Source organism: Stegodyphus dumicola, chromosome 10 (genome assembly GCF_044657685.1).
Source record: "Stegodyphus dumicola isolate Sdum_Otavi_A_Nest chromosome 10, ASM4465768v1".
NCBI classification, from domain to species: Eukaryota; Metazoa; Arthropoda; class Arachnida; order Araneae; family Eresidae; genus Stegodyphus; species Stegodyphus dumicola.
Window position 1 is genome coordinate 64535088 of NC_140777.1, and position 20662 is coordinate 64555749.

The 20662-nt window shown below is 35.1% G+C and overlaps 1 protein-coding gene across 13 annotated transcripts in view; it reads right to left on the reverse strand.

Annotated features, from left to right (window-relative positions):
* LOC146994990 (uncharacterized) overlaps positions 1 to 20662 on the reverse strand; it is a 192803-nt gene that overhangs the window by 5318 nt on the left and 166823 nt on the right. For 7 of the 13 annotated variants that reach the window (XM_085825024.1, XM_085825026.1, XM_085825022.1 and 4 more), the window contains one exon: positions 3975 to 5367. The exons of 1 other annotated variant lie outside the window; for it this stretch is intronic. In XM_085825024.1, the coding sequence (XP_085681150.1) occupies positions 4431 to 5264 (834 nt within the window). In that variant the 5' untranslated portion in view covers positions 5265 to 5367 and the 3' untranslated portion in view covers positions 3975 to 4430. Of the gene's footprint in view, positions 1 to 3968; positions 5368 to 20662 lie in introns of those variants that run through there. 5 more of the 13 variants (XM_085825028.1, XM_085825031.1, XM_085825030.1 and 2 more) reach the window with 2 other exon arrangements.

The window sequence follows — 20662 nt, forward strand, 5'->3', positions numbered from 1 at the left end:
ATTGTTTTGTGATTTATTTCTTATAACCAAAAGGAAAGTTTCCGAAATGAAGTCTAGGTATTGGAGGAAAGAATAATTAGTAAAATGTAGAAAACTGATACTTTTATTTTCAGCTTTTTTGAAATGAACTCATTATGCAGCGTGCCAAAAAAATTAAAAAGACTTCTCTCAAAATTTAATTTTCAATGTTCTATTTTGGAAATGAAAATACCAATTAACAATAGACAGAACTCGTCCTTGACTTTGTAAATTATTCTAGAAATCCTTGACTTCCTATAGCTGGTAAAAACCTGAAATCTCTTACTAAATTTGGCATGGAATATGCCAGTAAATTTCAAACGTAAAAATGTGCGCCATTTGTTTTTACATAAAATTTCTCATATAAATAATTCTTGGATTAGACTTTTTTTGAAAAGTATCTTGACCCAAAACGTTTAAACTGTTTTCTTAAAACTTTCGTTTGCTATTGAAAATTTTATAAATATAACTAGACTGAGTTTTGAATAAATGAAATTACAACCCATAAGCACCTTGTTGGAACATTTTGTATAAGAAAACGTAATCGCATATAAATCAAGTTCTTATATCGCTTAATTACAATGCATCAGGTCTTTAGTAAATAAAGAAAGCAATAAAATACACATGGTGGTTTGGCAATACCAAAAACATCATATCTCGCAACAGCTCTTCTTGATTATTTCATACCTTAGGAAAAACGAGCAAATATGTCAATTGCGGAAACACTGCAGTTTGGCAAGCGATAAGGTGGTGCGCAGGAGAAATGATTATCGGGGAAAATATTTCTTCAAGGTAGGAGGTGATTTGTATTCATTCTGGATGTGGAAGAGAATGTTATTCTAGGACTTCGAGAAATAAGGAACATCATTTGGATAAGAGTGCACTTTCGACCAAATGAATTTGCGGAATTAGGAGTCATGTTTCTTCTTTCTGTAGTCATTTGAAGCCGTGGTTCTGATGTCAACATCAAAGACTTAACGATATCACATTTGCTTTTAGTGAAGTGTAGTTCATCCAGTGCTTTCTTCACCAGTAGTTATGGCTTTCGCCGAACGAAACAAACACTATGCAAGTTTCAAATGTTAAGTCATTCAGTTTGCGAAAGAAAATGGAAATCATGCAGGATGGTTTTCGTGAATGCTTCGTACACGAGTGGAAGAGGCATGAAATTTTACAATGATTATTGCGCCAAAGAATAAATGTGTATTGCATAAAGAAGTAATGAAATAGCTTACCGTCGGCGAAAGTGTTGGAAACTGCATTGTAGAAAATCCCCATCATCACTAGAATGGATTAATTGTAACAAGAAACAGCGTACGTTTCTTTGCCTTAAAAATAGAAAAAACGAGTGCAAATGGAAGTGAAAACTCTAAAGCAAACTGAGGTTGTGTATTCGATTTACTTCACGGAATAATTCAGTTCTCCGAGAAAAAGAGATAAAATTTTTTCAAAGGCTTCGAAAATATAGAGATAAAACTTTGATGAGTTTTTAAAAATATGTTAAACTTTATTTACTATCACGTGTTGCAAATATCGATGTCATTCCTGAAGTTTTGATATAGTAGGAGATAAAGAAACAATGATATGAAAGAAAAATAACGGTTAACATAAAATCAATAGGCCAACGAGAAATCTCACCTCACCGTACTGATCTCCTGCTTAGCCGACCGTACGAAATTAAAAGCTCATCGATATCTTGAAAAGAAAGACTTTGCTGAAGTGCAGTTTCCCGAAAGTGTTTTCATCCGTATTCACGAGAAATGATCGGCGGAGAAAAATGTTGTGAAACTGTGGATAAGAAATATTTGGCAAAAGCTTCCTTTTGCCTCAGATAATCAAGAAAGTCTAATACTTTGGGACATGTTCATCCTCCATCTAACGGATAGCACAAATATGTTGTTGAAAGAGTGTTATACAGATATGACAGTTTATCCAGGCGGATTATTGCCATTAGTTCATATATTAGACATATATGTCAATAAATCATCGATAGAATATTTTAAACGTTAGTGGAATACTCGAACAAAAGTGAAGGTGAAAAAACTAATTACAAATGGAGACCAAATACGTCATGCCAGTGCATAAATAGTGTGTCAGTAGATAATAAAATCACGGAATAAAATTAAACCCGTTTAATTTATGTGGTATATCTGACGGTCTAGATGCAACGAAAGATGATTATTTATGTGTGGATCAGAGTAAAAGTTACGGCAAAACTGAAACAGAATTCGATGATGTGCTTTAAGTTATAGATTGAGACGTATATGAGGAACTTGGATCTGTCTATGCAAGTATGGATCAGAGGTGAAGGTGAAAATGAAACAGAATCCGATAACGAAAATTTTTAAGTACATAAACTATGTTATTCTCTTAAATAAAAAGCATTTAATTACACGCAGAAATCTAATTTTATCTAATTCTAATCACTTTTTCCATATTTTTAAACGTAACATTTTTATAGCTGGCGTACAGCGCGTACCCATAAATTTCAATCTTGCATTTTCTTTTAAAAGTGCGCCTTATACGCCTGAATATACTATAGCAAACATAGCTGAAACTTAAGTGATAGAGATATTTACATGCTTGCTGAAGCATTATATTCTGTTTTTTTTCCCTTCTATTAGTGTATAAATGTTTTCAAAATTTCGATGTTACGTTTTTCAATCTTTGTGTTTAGAAAAGGGATAAAGAATTCAAACTTTTATCTCCGAAAACAAAATTCTAAATCAGATTTCTAATGAAGAAGTGAAATTCTCTATAGCTTTACTTTCCGGACTAATTAAAATTAAGAAAAAGAAGAGAGAAAAAAAAAAAATAACTGATTTGGGTAAGCAGAATATTTAGCCATTCAGTATCTATTGATGGGAATGTATATAACTCTAATGAATAGTACAGAAATAAGATAAATTTACGTTTCAGTTTGTAGGCCTTACATTTCAAAATGGTTTTAATACAGCTTAAAGAGCATAGCCAAAGATTATGCTCTCAGCCGCTTTTTCAGTAATAACGTCAGAGAATAATTCTTACAGTTACAATGTTTTCAAATAATCCATTCCTTCAAAAGTAATCTATTGTACTAAGATAATGTGTTTTCGAGGGCAGAAAATGAAACAGAACGGCGAGATCCATCAGAGTATGATCCTGTAATGCTTTAACAAATCTTTCGCAGTCTTAAGTAATAGAGAAATGTGGTAGAGCATCATCTTACACTATATTCTTGTATTCATATTATTTGTATTATGTGACTATGTGTCTCTATTCGATGTGCGGGAAAAAAACGTCTCCAACAGGTTTATATATACGATACCATTCAGATAAACGCAAAGGAAACCAACATTTCCATCTAATAATATTCATTTTATTTTAATTATACCATTTTCTAGTTAGATAACCAATTTGTGAGCAAGAATTTGCATCGTAACAGTGAATCATATTGCTGCCAAATTCCAAATATAAAAAACTAAAGCTCATGAATCACAAACCGAGAGTTTCTGTGAGATTTATGAGGTGCGAAGGAATTTCTATTTTGAAAGAAATCGAAATTGATATAAATTCGCTTTATAACATATTATTCAGTTTATTTATCTAATTATATTATGATTCTGATGTAATGTATACACACATTTTAAAAGTTATTTCTTTCGCTCATTTCAATTTGTAATCTTGAATTTTTACACTGAAAAAATCCTGAGTAGAGACGGAAACTGTGGTATGTCAAACTGAATTTAAACAAGGTGAAAGCAAATGAAAAGCTAATGTACATACTACAATAGCTTTTAATTTGTTTAGAATTACAATCTTAGTAATGCAAATCATGCTGATTAACACATAATTAAAAGTGGATAAACATTCCTTTTTGAACGTTTCTTTGAACCTTGATATAAAGTTCTATGAATATCTGCAGTTGGATAAGAGAGCTCAGGGTCAAACAAATTTTAAAATGAAATTTGTATAAATTAATTTCATGAGTTCAATTATGAAAGATATGCCGTGCAATATTTATTTGCACAATTTAAAGCCAGTAGCACAACATAAATTTATTGTTGAAAAATATTGTCATGTGTAAAGCTATGTGTTAAAAAAGTCAATAAACTGTGACTTTCCAGGTAAAACCGGAAGACCTCGCAGCCATGAAAGGCACTGAAAACATAGATCTGAACTACGAAAGAGTGTACTTAGTTGCTGCTAAAATAATACTGGTATCTTAAAGTTAGCATGACTAATTACTAGCTTATAATATATCAGTAGTTACACTTACCGAGCAAAATATTATCAAATGCCGTCCATATACTAAGAACACCATAAAGTTCTTGATAATAAAAATGTTGTTGATAATAAATTTTGGTAAAATGAAGCAGGTATATGATTTATTTGTTCTATTTTTCTTTTCCGGGTCTTGCTTCGTTTGGTCATTAAATCAATCGTTCTACAGTCGGTATCCAGTTCTGGCTCTTTTCGCAGTTCAACCGGTTTCCTTTTCGGGTTTGACAGTTCTTTTCCGGTTCCAGCTTGTCTTTCAGATTTGGAATCTTTTCCGTTTTTTGCTTCTTTTCCAGGTATTGCGTCTTTTCAGACTCCTCTATATTTTCCATTTCTGGCATCTTTTCCGGCTCTTGCTTCTTTTCCAGTTTTTGCATTTTTTCCAGTTCCTTCTTCATTTTCAGGTCTCTCTTTTTTGGTTTTTGCAATTTTTCCCTCAACTTTTGCCTTTCCAGTTCATTTTTGTGTGCTTGTTTTAGCATCTCTTCAATATGTTTCTCCATTTTCAGTTCTTCTTTCTTTTCTAGTTTTTGTATTCCTTCCCGTATTTTCTTCTTTTTCAGTTCTTCTTTCTTTTCTAGTTTTTGAATCCATTCCAGTAATTGCTTCTTTTCCAGTTCTTTCTTCTTTTCTAGTTTCTGTTGCTTTTCCAGTTTTTGTTTGTTTTTCAGTTCTTCCTTCTTTTCCAGTTTTTGCTTCTTTTTCTGCTCTTGTTTCATTTTCATTTCTTGCTTCTTTTCCAATTTTTGCTTCTTTTTCAGTTCTTGCTTCTGTTCTAATTCTTGTATCTTTTCCTGTTCCTGCTTCTTTTCTAGTTTTTGTATCTCTTCCAGCTTTTGTTTCTTTTTGAGTTCTTGCTTCTTTTCTAGTTTTTGTGTCATTTCCAGTTTTCTCTTGTTTTCGAGTTCTTGCTTCTTTTCCAGTTTCTCCTTCTTTTCCTGTTCTTCCTTTTTATTCAGTTTTTGATTCTTTTCCAGTTTTTGCATCTTTTCCGGTTCTCGCTTCTTTTCCAGTTCCTTCTCGTTTTCCAGTTCTTTCTCGTTTTCCAGTTTTTGCTCCTTTTCATGATCACAAGGAGGATTTTCCAATCTACAAAAAAATCGGTATATCTTTATTTCATTAGTAAAATAGTGAAAGTAATGCAATGACGATCACGTTTAACATGTACAACACTTCCATATTTAGATACTATATAACACTTTTGGCTCAGTTTCATAGGGAAAAAACTCCCCGTAGATTATTGCCTGGCAGAATTGTTTTCTACAAAGGGTGAATTTGTTGTTTTCGTTGTTCTGACCTAAAGCCAAGCAGATAAGTTAAAGTATTTTGCGTTATTTGTATGCAATAAGCGGCCTCCATGAATCTCACGTAGAGCGTAATAATTTGCAAAGTTTCAGTGCCTTACTTTTCCTTACTTAATTTTTACATAAGTTGCAATAATAATAACAGAAATAATAAACAGGTGGCTTAAAAACAGAGGGAAACAATGACGAAAATTGCAAAATAGGAGGAAAAAAGGAAACTGAAATGAAAAGGGAAACAACTACAAACAAAGGATGGAAAAAGCATTTTAGAAGATATACACGTAACGTTCTTTCTGAATCAGCCAAACCTGTATTTTAACGAGTCTCTTTGCATCGCTGGCTGCACAGATTTCAAATTTTCTCTCGTTATTCAAAATTCGGATCATATTGCTGGTCTTTTTCGTAGTCCATCAGAGCCGCACTAGGATTTTTGCCACCATTTGTTTCAATTGAAACTTTTATTCTCATTCTTCAGTTGCATTCTTAAAGTTTATTTATTTATACAGGAAGAAAGAAAGAAATCAATCAAATCAAAGTAAATTAGGAAAAGATATACCTGTTTTCTCCTATATTTATTGTTCCCTGTAATTTCTTTTGCCTGTTGCATTAAATTTATTGAAGGAAAATTTACAAAATCATTCAAAATGTATTTCCTAAATCCTTATGCGAATTTAGCCCTTCTGATCATTTCGGCCACACTTTAATGGCTTTTACAATTTGATGTTTGAATATTGACAGCTGCCTATACTGAAATATGCTCTCCATTGTCCTCGAAAAAAGAAAAATTAAAGTTCCAGGTAATTTTGCAATGAAGGACACATATATCTTATTTGAAGGGCAAGAGGAAAAGAAAAAGATATTTTCGGATGGGAATATGTAGCATTTTAAACACCGTGTTTGTAAATGTCATCATATAGTAGCAACACTTGAGTCATATGTAATTATACACATATATGAGAGAGACGACGATGACGAAAAATTAAATGGCAAAACATGGCCGAAAACACTTTCCTGGCCGGTGCAAACAACACAAAACACAAGAAAGATCGGACACCAGTTACGCTTAGCACAAGAGAAATTAAAAAGTAGGAACAAAATTAGACACTTATGGACCTCAAAAAAGGTGTTCGAAATTACGACCTGCACCCTGTTACGGGTATCCCATCTCTCGCACATCCAACATGAGATGCTCTGGAAAATACCGTGCATCCCCAGGACTTTCCCAGCACCTGCCACAATATGTGCCACAAGTTCCTGTTGGACTTCTAACTGGGGTTTCGTGCACTTATGTGTTGAAGTACCCCGAGACGAACTGATAATGCACGTTAGTTCTCGTGATCTTGCTGAACAATGCACTGGACTATCTCTACCAAACCCATGTTTAGGATACGTTCCGAAGGAACTTTCGAATACTTTCTTTGATGGCGATCCCCTGCTTTTGTTCTTATTTCTTGGTTTCCGCTGCGCTAAGGAAAATAAAAAAATATCTTTACAATGTTCGTACCATATTTTTCTTGTGTTGTCTCTCGTCACTATGGGCCAGGAAAGCGTTTCCGACAATGCATTGCAATAAACGATTATATATATATATATATATAAACAATATATATACACGATATATATATATATATATATAATCTTATAAACATATGTTACCGTGAAAGACCGAAATTGGAGAATATCGACATTCACCGGAGAATGTCAACATTCACCAAATACGTCGGTGAAAGATCAAATATTGCATTACATTCTTCTACATTCGGACCCTCACCGGTGTACTTCGATAATCACAGATATGCTCTGGTGTAGATTGAAAAGAGCGGAGTATATGTACACATTGTTATTGCAAAAGGAAGTGTTCCACAAATAAATGCAGTTGTAAAAGCAAGGGCCTCTTGTGCAATTTAAAGTGTTATATATATTATATATATATATATGTATATATATATGTATATAATCGTATAAAAATATGTTACCTCGAAAGACCGAAATTAAAGAATGTCGACTTTCACTGGAGAATGTTAACATTCACCAAATACGTCGGTGAAAGATCGAATATTGCATTACGTTCTTCTACATTCGGACCCTCACCGGTGTATGTCGACAATCACAGATATGCTCTGGTGTAGATTGAAAAGAGAGGAGTATATGTACACACTGTTATTGCAAAAGGAAGTGTTCCGCAAATAAATGCAGTTGTAAAAGCAAGGGCCTCTTGTGCAATTGAAAGTGTCATAACAGTTTAAGTTGTTGCAATAAATAAGATTTGAATCACGTAATTTAGTAAACATAGCTTGAGTAAGCTCCCTGTTCCGAGTCAGGATAGTTCATGTTTCCAAAGCAAGTAAAGAGGAATACAAGTCCTGATAGTGGCGCCCAACGAAGAAGAATAACCATGGCCGAGTTTCAAGAAGAACCTGTGGTGCCTGCAGAAGCGACTCAGAATCCAGAAATGCCAGCTGCCGCCCTGGAAGGATTTGGGTACATCGTACAGACCATGCGCGCATCGATGAAACCAGAAGCAACATTTAATGGAAACTCACCGGTAACCAGTTTTTTGGAAAAATTGGATGACCACTTCATGCTGTATCCAGTCCATGAGTTCCATAAAGTCACCTTAGCTACCAGCGCTTTGAGGGGCCAAGCGCTTAATTGGTTCAAATGTATAGGCAGAAGCCTCTTGGGTCAAGCGGGAAGTCCCACCTATACTTACGAAAATTTTAAGACTGCCTTAGTAAAACCCTTCCCTGTCGTAAGAGATCGTGCAAGTTTAGAAACGGAACTCTTCAGCATATACCAGCAACGAATCGAAAATCTTTCCACCTTTATTTTAAGAAAAATTCACGTCTTTAAACTCTTGTATGGAAACCGTCCGGATCCTGAGATAATTCAAGTGATTTTGCCGAGTTTAGTTCCCCAAGTAGAAGACTTTATTTAATTAAGGAATCCGACTAAACTGGAAAAGTTATTTGAGCTAACAATCCAGTTTGAAAATAGAAGAACGGCGGACATCGAATGAAGACGCCAGTATGAGCAACGAAGCCAATTTGGTGCGCCAAGACCACAGCAAAGGCAAGAACACGGCTACGGAAGCAAATCGAATCAGAGGGCAAGGACCAAAAAGTATCCAAAAACAACCGGCGAACGTCGACAGTTCAATAGTAAGCCAGAAAAAAAGTCTGAAGGCCAGCGGAAAAACAAGGAAGGCATGGAAAGGAAGAAAGAAAATTAAACTAAAACGGATTTCTGCTGACGGGAGGGTGCGGAAATCCGAAGGCCAAGAAAAGCCCTCTTTCTTCAAGTTAAATACAGTTATTGTGAAAAATTTGACTCTTCCAAAGATTGAAGTTAGAGTTTTATAAAAGATTTTGCAGCTATTGTTGAACCATTGTTAAAATTAAAAAGGAAAAAGGCAATTTTCTCGTCCACGGCCGAAGCCAATAGTGCTTTCGAGAAATTAAAGCAAGCATTAACGCAAGCCCCTGTTTTGAAATTTCCTGAAAACGATGAGAATTTAGAAATTTCAGTGGATGCTTCGGATTATGCGGTAGGAGCGGTACTTTCGCAAAATCAGCAGCCCGTGGCATTTTTTAGTAGAACATTAAATCAAACACAAAGAAATTATTCCGCGACTGAGAGAGAGGCACTTGCAGTTCTGTTAGCAGTGCAAAAGTTCCGAGTCTATTTTCGAAAGGTCCAATAACAGTGTATTCTGATCATGCGGCGGGAACTAGATTGTACTCAGGGAAAACCTTATCCACAAGGTTAATAAAATGTGCACTAAAGTTACAAGAGTATAATCTGGTAATTAAGCACACGCCCCGGAAAGGAAAATATCGTAGCAGATGCCCTATCCAGAATAAAAATAGATGAAGAAGTTAATACTGTAAAGGTGGCAATGCTCACAGCATGTAAGTTACATTCCCGAGAAACTGTGATAACCGAACTGGGTAAGGATCCTGAATTTAAAAATATTTATGATTATTTAAAGGATCCTGAAAATTTTAGCCACCAATATATTGTGGCGATAAGAAATAGGACGGCCCATTACGAACTAATAGATGGTCTATTATTTTATACAAAAACTACGAATTTCGACCTGTTATCCCAGCTAGTCTTAGATTAAATGTACTGCAGGAGTTACACGACTCCGCTTTAGCTTCTCATGCTGGTATTCGAAAAACCATCCAACGCGTACGCGAAGCAGTTTATTTTCCTGAGCTGCAAAAGTTAACAAGGGCGTATGTCCAGTCCTGCCCAACATGTCAAGCAGTTAATTATATTAATTTCCGCCCGGCCGGGTTTCTAAATAGTATTAAATCGGAATTTCCAAATGAAATAATTGGCATCGATTTATTGGGCCCTTTCCCAAAAAGTCAGTTAAATAAAAGTGGCTATCACCTTGTTATGGTTGATTATTTTAGTAAGTGGATCGAAATTGTTTCCTTAAAACGAGCCTCCTCGAAATTAGTTACTGATTCTATTTTAAATAAATATATTTTAAAATACGGGGCGCCCCTAAAAGTAATATCGGATAATGGTCCTCAATTCGTAAGTAATATATTTGAAGACATGTGCCAAAAACTGGGCATACGTCATTTAAAAATGGTCCCGTATCGGCCGCAATCAAATATAGCGGAACGGGTCAATAGAAATATAAGGAAAATTGTCCGTAGTTATGTTAAAAATTTTCATAAAAGCTGGGTTAACTATGTCAATGAATTAGGTTTCTCCCTTAGGACCGCAAAACATGATACGACGGGCAAAACTCCTGCTGAGTTATTTTTAGGCAGAAAGATTATAACGCCGTTAGATAAATTATTTTATGTTCAACAAAGAGCCCCAGAATTTAAAATGGGCAATATAGAAAAATAAATTAAAAAAGCAAAAAAGAACACTGAAGTAGCACAGAGAAAACAGAAGCTTTATTATGATATGAAACGACGGGGAGTAACTTATAAAGTAGGACATGAAGTGTTAAAAATTAAGCATTCACTTTCTTCAGCACCAGAAGATAAAACTGCTAAATTTTATCCACGATTTGAAGGACCATATGTCATAGAAAAAGTAACTCAGGCTTAGTGGTGTTAAAAGCCAGGAATGGTGAAACCTGCACCGCAAACGTAGACCAGATAAAACCATTTTATAATCGTAATAAAATGCCAATATTTCAAGATCTTTTGCAGGATCCGGCACGGCAGGCAAAAGCTCCAGAGGTGGAACAACGACAATCCCAAGGGCAAGCCATTAGTAGACAGGAGCAATTGAAAAGAAAGTTCCCCCGTTGGAAAACTGAAGGTAACAAGAAAAAGAAGTCGTTCCACCGACCAGAGAAGAGAGAGCACGACCACCCCCAGAATGAAGAAGGGAGAAGTACGACTAATGCAAAGAAAGCCAGGAGAAATGACAGCAACTATAACACGGCTCCAAAACAGAAGATCTACCCATCGGATAGGAGTCTACGCAGCAAATGTCGACGAATTGATGAAGGAAGACCAGCTGCAGATGCAAAGACGCAAGAAAAATTTCAACAGCCAGCAACGAGATCCATGCAACAACGAGAGACAGTTGTCCCGGTTCCGCCAAGACCAGCTGCCATCAAACGGCCGTGACCACAGGCAGATGCTAAAGGAAGGGACCGAAGGGCGAACCCGCACAAGAAGGAAGATGAACCAGAAAGTAGTCTTCGCCACCTTCCAGGACTGGGCAGAAAAAAGGATGTCTGAATATCAGAAAGATAAGTAAAACTTTATGTGAGGCCTACCTTTATCGCCAAAAAGGCGAGAAAGGAGTTGTTACCTATTTTGGTATTGTTTTTCAGTTATTCGCGAGTAAAACTAAAATTAATGTATAATAGGAATGTGTAAATACTTGAATATTGAAAAAGCATTGATAATCTTTGAGAAAGGTACCTTAAGAAAATTGTAAAAATTATTGTATAAAATTTTATTCAAAAGATTCTGGCAAGAAAGAAGTTTTAATCTGAAAGACTTTTGAAATGTAGAATTTCAATGCAGAAGAATTGGCACTTGCTTGGAAAAGAATAGAAGTTAACAATGTACTACTAATGTATGTTTTAAAATGCGTAAAATTAACGGCATGTTAATATGTCCTTATATACAATGTGAACTGTTATCTTAAAAGTTAAGAAATATTGTGATATGTTAAAAGTAAAAATATTAGAGTAATGCCAAAAATTTTAACTTATTTGTGTGACTGTAAAAAGAGCAAATTATTGTGAATATGTGATAAAGGTTGAATGAATGTAGTTAGGCTCTCTGACGCTACACTTCAGAGTTAGCCACTTTTCAGAATTGTAGCTCAGGGTTTAGAGATGAATATAAGGTGTGTTCTGAGGTTTTGTTATGTTGAATTTTAAGACGTTAGTGTTTTGATTGCAGGCGGTAGTGTTGAACACTTGTACATAGACACGCTCGTGTTTGGTGTTTTTCTTTACAACACAAGTCAGAGAGCACGGGGAGATAATTAAATAACGTCATGAATGAAATAAGAATTTTAAAGGAGAAATATAAATATTCATGTTACTTGCCATTTGATTGTGTAACATTTCATTAAACTAGTTTTCCTTCCATAAGGAACCAGATTTCAACTAAGAAACTCCTGTTTATAGATGCAGTACAGATGAAAATACTTGTCCATAAAGATGATAATGTAAAAACGACTTTTTAATATCTAGTTTCTAGAGAGAAATGTTTGAAAAAGATTGGCCTCGCGTTAGATTCTAGAGCTAAAAGTTTTCAACAAGGTCGTTTTAGACCTCAGTTTCAAACTAATTAACTCTGGCGGATAGTATGTAAGGATCCTAAGTTTTACTAACGTTTTTGATGTCATTTAAAACGCTTAATTACAGGGCCGTAGTATAATACACAACCCCCCCCAAACCCAGAAGTATAGCGATATACAATAGTGACGTGATCGAAGATTCTTTGGAAATAATCGTTGTCATCGAATGACATGCATATTCTATTTAAGTAATCGTAGTCATCGGCTTTAATATTTTTTGCAAATGATCTTTGTCATCAAATAATCATTGTAAAGAATCATTCTCATCGGATAATCATTGAAAATAATCCTTGTCGTTACATAAAGGGGCATAGTAGCTGATGTATAAAGAATTGTACTCAAATTCTAATCAAAAGAATCGCATATGTATGCAATTTATCATATGATCATTATTTACAGCAATGATTCTTATATGTTTTCGACCTACGGCTCCTAATGACGCCGCGGAAAACTTGCGCAACAGTGACAAAAAGAATATTTAAAAGTACAATAAAAGCTTGAAAGCTAGGGAAAATGTGTGAATTTATTTTCATTTTATTTAAATGAAGCTTAATGTTTTTAAAGGAAATTGAATATTGTAAACAGGAGTCAGCAGTTTAAATATATGTGGGATTTTGCCTCTTTGTTTTTTTTTTTTTTTTTCTTCGTAACATCATATCCTCCGGAACGGGGGGGGGAGATTTGAGTTTAGAAGGAGGTACCCTCGGATTTCAAAAATTCTTGGTAAAACTTTTCGACTATTGTTATCTTCCTACGACTATCACTCGAGATGTTATATAAAATTTCGGAAAGCGCTGGAGATCAAATTGCTTTATTTAGAAAAATGATGGCTCTTCTCACTCTCAAATCGTATTGTTTAAGAGAAATTTTTAAGTTAAAAAAATATGAAATAAATAGTATTGCCAAACTCGAAACTTATTGTTATTATTTACGGTTATATTCTGAGTTGAAGAAAGCACGTGATTCCATATAACGTCACTGTATGTCGAAAAATATTTCGTTAATTTCAGTATTTTAAATGAATAGCTGCTTTTGGCAACTTTTATGTTTCACCTTTAGATACGTGACACGATATGCTATCGATACGTTAATTCTTTTATTGAGATTTTGCAAATTTGTTATATTAAAATAAATTTAAATCATAACTTCAAATGTATTACCCCAAGTGTCAAAGTTCTTTGTTTCCTGACTTGGCAAGAAAAATTTATTTACGAATAGCTGGTTGCTTGGAAAGAATGAATACATTTTCTTCATAATGAAATGTTTCTATGCATTTTATGCTATTCTAATTTTATTTATAAAAATTTAATTTCTTTTATTGTATAGTTCCTTTCTGAGTAGAAGTTTAAACTTCTGTAGGTATTTAACATATTTTAGATGAATGTTACTTTACTACAGTTACATAATTTTTTTTTCAATTTACTAAAATGTCTGAACGCAAGAAGACAGCACAAATGTTACAGCGAGCTACATAAAAAATGAAGTAAAAAGCACTAGGAGACTCAGCAGGCAAGTAGAAGAAAACGTGCATGCTTCAAAAATGAATGAAGATACAACTAGAAACTCAGCAGGCAAGCATAGTGAGAAGAAAGGTTACGCATTCAAGAAACTGAAGAAGAAACGAATAGGAGTTCCAGCAGACAAGCAACAACTCAAGAAACTTCGCTTGCTCAAACTGTATCAGACACTAGTAGCAGACGCAAAAGACCTTCAGAAAACCAAGAATCACTGCGTGCTCCGGAAAGGTAAGCAGAAGCGAAACGGAGGCCCATTAGGAAAGCGGAACGTCAAAAGAATATGCGCGATGACGGGAAGAAGTCGCAAGTAAACGAAGGATGCAAGACTGTCCGCGTCATCGTCAGATTCGACAGGAAATACCAGAACAGCTCAAGAAGCTGCATAAACAACTCAAGACGCTGCAGATTACGGACAATTTCGGTTCGAAGAGGCAGAGCTCATACGAGGAAACAAGCTTCGCATGAACACATCACGACATACACGTAGTACTCTTCACAATGCAGGAAGTTTACTTTGAGCAACACACTGTATACGTAGAGCTCGTAGACATATATAGTAAAGATTTTGCTTTGTCAACAGCCCCCTAGTAAAATGTATGAAGTTTATATTGACATCTCACAATACCTGAAAGAAATTTTTCTATTTACTTCTTCATTTACTATTTTCTTAAATTTCTTATCAGTAATCCTGTCTATATATTATAGATATCAAAATCAGAAAAAAATTAATTAATTATCTTTAAATGTATCTAAGTGATGAATACTTCGCCCCTGTTCGTACCGAAACAACACGATGTTCTAGATACCTAGAAAGTAAAATGTATTCAGCAGGCTGTACAGCAAGCGACACCTATAAATGGTGATAACACAAGAATGTTATATACTGGCAGAATTTTAAAAAAAGAACATATACATCGGTGTTTTAAAAATACGAATTTTGCATCAAATTGCAAAACAAATATCTTAAAATCTGCCTTTCCATGCATAAGAGTTCAGGATTCGGAAAATTATATTTTCGTAAACGGTTTAGCAAAAATAACAAAAATTATTGCCTTGAGAAATGGATAATCTTGGTATGAATACGAATTACGCCAAGACTACTCGTCAATGGTTGTTTTGAACACGCCCTTAATGTATATATATAACCCTTAAAAAACGTAAAGTGAGTGAATCTACTATTCGAGTGTGTCTTTATATCTTGAGTATTTAAGAAATAAGAATTGCATTTATCTATCTCGATAAAGCTAACGCTATTGCCCGAATAACAACGTTTATTTAACACTTGATATAACCAACTTCATATATATCTTGAAATAAAACATAAATTTCCTAATCAGATACTACCAATTGCAGAAAAAATACAAAAATAATGGAATTTCTAATAACACTACAAGTAACATACCGAGGAATAAATTGCGCTGCAAAACTGATGCAATCTACAATATGTAAACCACAAAATGTATGTACCGCTATAGAAATGCAATAGAATGAGAAATGAAACTGTGATGAGATTTATAATGAAAATTTACCATAAACTATTAGTATATGATATAAGTAAATATATACTTTTAATACTATTCATTTAAATATGTTCAAACGTTCATAATATTCATTACTTACAAACGCTTCTTCATCCATCGAAGCATAGCACAAGCCATTCTCAATTCTGTGCTGGTGCACGTCAATAAAATAAGGATAAATCCAAATTTTTACAAAAAATGAATCTCTTTGACTCGTTTCTCAAAAAACGTATATCTACAAATGCAGTATTAATATATCACATCAATATAATTCGGGATCATAAAATCACCAAACAACGCATTAAACGCAAAAAATCGCATTAAGGCAGAATGAAGAATTTTCACTCTTACAATGACTTTTACAACAATATATAATAGAATCGAATTTCTAAACTAAGTGTTCATTGTTACACCATATTTCATTCTTGGGGAACCTTTCATGGTTGTTCAGTAATTCTAAATGTTAACTGGTATAAAAAGAATTATGATTTCATATATATGCACAGACTTATATATGTATTATATTAACACGTATCTGTAGTAACATACATCATCTTATATTATATGTATTCGCATAATTCTAAATTAATTATACTAGTCAACATAATTTGTATATTGATAGCAGCACAGTTTTAAAATTATTTATTACTATCTGCTTGCTAACGATTATATAATTAAGTACAGTGGTTCCTCGACAAACGAGCTTAATATGTTTCGTAACCTTGCTCGTATCTCAAAGCAATTTTCCGCATTGAAAGTAATCGAAATGCCATTAATCCGTTCCAGCTCCCAAAACACGACCTCAGCTGTTTTTTTAAGTGTTTTTGAATAAGAAAAATGTAGTTTCTTATTCAAAAACAAGAAGAAACATTTATTTATAAATAACAAATACATATTCTATAAAAACATAATTAAAAGAAAAAGTGCCTACGGAAGCGCTTAATTTTTGTCACTGGTCTTCGCTCTTTTTGTCATGATCTGCTCATTTTCACCCGCAGATCGTTTAAAAAAACTGTCCAAGGAGGTTTGTTTCTTCCTACCTGTCAAGGTATTCCGGAATCGAGTTAGGCAAGTTTCGTTGAACAATTCCGATTTAGGAATAGTTAGGAGTAGTTGCAACATTTTCGCGGTGATTTTTATCCACGAACTCTACAACTTTATCCCACATTCTCAAGATCTGTTTTATATCTCTTTTAGGGATAACCTCCTCCATCTCTGGCTCCTCTTCAAAACCAATTTTTCGTTGAACCACCGTATGCTGCTGCAAATGCAGATCGTATAACTCCTCGGTTGTCAGCTCCTGAGACTGTTCCTCTACGAGTTCGTTCACATCTCTCTCCTCCACCTCCAGACTCATGGATTTTCCCAGAGAAACAAGCTCCTCTACCACTGACACTTTGGGTTCCAATCCTTCGAATTCTCTTTCAGCTACAGCCTCAGGCCACAGCTTCTTCCATGCAGACGTTGTAACACCCAGCCAGGCCTGAACAATAATTCTTAGGCACATCACGATGTTAAAGTGGTTTTTCCAGAACTCTCGAATGGTAAGGTTTGTGTTCTCTGTCACCTCAAAGCAGCGGCGAAAAATGTGATTGGTGTACAAATTCTTAAAATTAGAAATCTCCTGCTGATCCATGGGCTGCAGGATAGGAGTGGTGTTGGGTGGTAGGTAGGAAAATTTTATATACTTGAACTCTTCGAGTAAATCATCTTCGAGATTTGATGGGTGAGTAGGGGCATTGTCGAGGCCAACACCAGAAGGGAACACCAGAATTATCCACTCCACAAAGAAGTTCATTCTGTCCCACGCCTTCGGATTTGCCCTCCACATATCTTCTTAAAATTATAACTGGCAGGTTTTCTTTTAAAATATTATATGACTTAAAGCCTCTGGGGTTTTCCGAATGGTATACTAACGGAGGCTTGATTTTACAGTCGCCATTCGCATTGACGCAAATTGCTAGATTTAATCTATCCTTAATGGGTTTGTGACCTGGCATCTTCTCCTCTGCCGTTATGTAAGTTCTATTCGGCATCCTTTTCCAGAAATGCCCTCTCTCGTCACAGTTGAGGATTTGCTGGGGGGATGTATCCTTTGGCTACTATCTGTTCGGAAAACATTTTGATGTAAACATCAGCTGCCTTTACATCCGGATTTGCTGCCTCACCATGCCTGACGACGGAGTGAAGGTCGGTCCTTTCCCTAAAGTTGTCAAACCAGCCCCGACTGGCTTTAAACGGGTCTTCCGATTCCACGTTTGTAGAAGTGTGTGGGATCTTCTTTAGAAAATAACCGTAAATCGCTCGTAAATAACTCGTAATAGTGCCTTCTCACATATGATGCTTTGTGTTAAGGTTCCTCCTTGAAACTGCTTCTCTCTCACTCACACCATCAGTAGTTTCTCCATGTCTTGACGGAGAGAGGTCGGAGCTTAAAAATTATTGTAACGCCCTTAGTTGGCGTTATACTTTAGAACTCCTTTTTTTAATGTGACAATCATTATAAGCCATGTAGATTTTTCCTTGTGGCTTCATTTGTTTTCTCTTCCAAAATTTCGAACGTCCAACAGTTTTGTCAGTTTCGGGCTTTTGGTATGGAGAGTGAGAAAATGAGATAAGACCAGAATGAACTTCAGTTCTGAACTCTGCAGTTCAACATAGAGTAAGGAGTATTGACAGATTTATGTTCGCGCTTTACGTGCGCTTTTCATCGTATTTTCTTCATCATTCTCAGCACTTTAAAGTGATAACTACTAGCAGTGTTCCTTTATATTTCGTATATTTTTGGAATTATATTTTTTACTCGTACTTTTCGAAAAACTCCAGAATTGTTTAGTGTTTTTTCGGGACAAATAAATTCTAACAAACTACCAGCTCTTCCGCATGCTTTACGAACCTTTATGCCAGGAACAATTTTGGGTGTTAGAAGTAGGACAGAATGCTAGTGACAAGAACAATTGAGGAGCATCTGAGGCAGCTTGTGACAGTCTTTGCTGCGTTCCAGGAAGATATAAAAGGAGAGGTTGATTCCTTTACAGAAGAGATAAATGCGTCCAACAAAAGAGGGAAAGGGGAAATAATACCAGTTCAAGGAAAGATGGAATCTACAGTAGAAGATTTTCGAGGATTTTGAAAGCAGAAATAACATGGTCGAAAGGAGAGTTAGAGAAACTGGAGAACGTGTTTCTGCTGTCAAACAGCAAATCAAAGAAAGAGTTAATGCTGTCAAACTACAAATCAAAGGAAGAGTTTCTGATGTCGAACAACAAATCGATGACAAAGTCTCTGCTGTTGTCGCCAAAGAATCTGACAGCTTTAACACATTCATAATGACAACTGGAGACGATTCTGATACCTTTAAATAGGTACCTATGTTTTCCGACCCATTTTGTCATGCTTTCCACGTGTGATGGAAAAAACATGTGACATATGTACAAGGCTCAGTTCTGTATAGCTCCAAATGGAAATGGGTAGGATTCCGAAGACAAACCTGTAATTTCGCAGCTTCTCTGAGAATAGAAGAAGACGATATCGGTCCCACTCTTCTAGAAACCCAGAGGCTAGATTTTGATGCTGTACCCGGTACGCGAAAGCTCTACTAAGAAGTGTTTAAAAGACTACAGAAGGCTGCAGTTAATATCTCGACAGCAGAAGCTCAACAAAATAATCCAGAAGCTCGCCATTGTTATGGAAATGCTCTCCCATCTCTCCTTTTTTGACTGCTCAACAGAAATACGTGAAGTACAATCCATGAAATACTTCCTCGGTGGCATACGGGAACCTGAGGTATAGAAACAATTGCGAATAGTGGATCTCAAGGATTTAAAAAATGCCTAGAGTGTACGCCATGAAAAACGTGGCAGTCCTTTCAGAAACTTGCACACACCATTGCCCAATCGGAACTACTCCAACCCAGAAGCTAGTGGACAAGTGACAGCTCGTCCAGGCAGTCTACCCACTTAAGTAAGTGTCTTAAGGCGGAACAGACGTCAGACGAAAGCGACCTTAGTATGCTAGAACTGCAGTGGTGATGAACACTTACGAAAGAACTGCAGAACACATTAGGACACAGAAGATAATGCTGCTAATCAGCAAGAAGTCACGAAAACAAATCGTGGATGTTGAGCGGAATTTGCCAGAGATTGCCAGATATTGAGAAGTCCCACATAAAATCCTTTCAGATTTCGGTTATGGTTGGTGGCAATAATGGACTTCTCAATCATGAGGCATAAAAATAGAGTTCCCTTAGTATAACAATCGATACATGAGTAATTTACCATCATCCAAAACCTCAAGTCGAGATGATAGAACCAGCATGAACAGAACTTTTCCTTCCAGGATTATAGCTGAAAACAGAAATTTCCGGTAAGGCATTATGAAATATGCTAAGAACGTTAAGAGCACGAAATGAGTACTAATAATATGTTCTTTCGTTGAATTATCAAGGCCGTGATTCCTGTGACGGTTGAAACGTAAGTGCCAAAGCTAAAGTCATTGGGGAATGAGAAGTGGTTGCATCACGTTCTCCATTGAACTACGTTAAGGGGTCTCGTACACCTTAAAACCCTCAAAATCTCTGAATATGATCCTGTTGTAAGAATTGGGATAGCATATTTATTTTTAAAGCTATTACTTCCAGTTTTTTACAGCTGACTACATAGCACAGCTGAATTAGTAAGCAAATAGTTTGTGTTGCCACAAATGTTTTTATAATTTAATCTTCTTTGTGAGGTAATTTTTTATATGTTCACGTAATACTCCCACTTTGCGTGCACAATTTAAAACATTCTGTTATATATTTTAACTTCATAGTTAATATACAGCTTGTATAGCATCTAAAGACTACTGTGAACCAAAAATCTTAAGAAATTTATACAATGCATTTTAATAAAAAATTTTTAATATTTCCATGCGTAAAATTTTTGACTATTAAAATATTCAATATATTTTTTGGTTCAGTTAGATGATAATACTCATATAAAGAAGTCCATTAAATTTAAAGTGTGTACCAAGAACCGTTTTTAAAACATCATGCGCGCAACAGTGAAAATTTATGTTTTGAGATAATCAAGTTTTAATGTAAATATTTTTTTTAAATACTTCTCTTGTTATAAAATATATAAAATGCTTATGTTCTGAAAGATATTGTAATATTATATAATTTCCAATAGTTGGTATAAGCATAATTAATGTAAAATAAGCTGCCATCATCAAAGTATAACATATCAACTAAAAATGA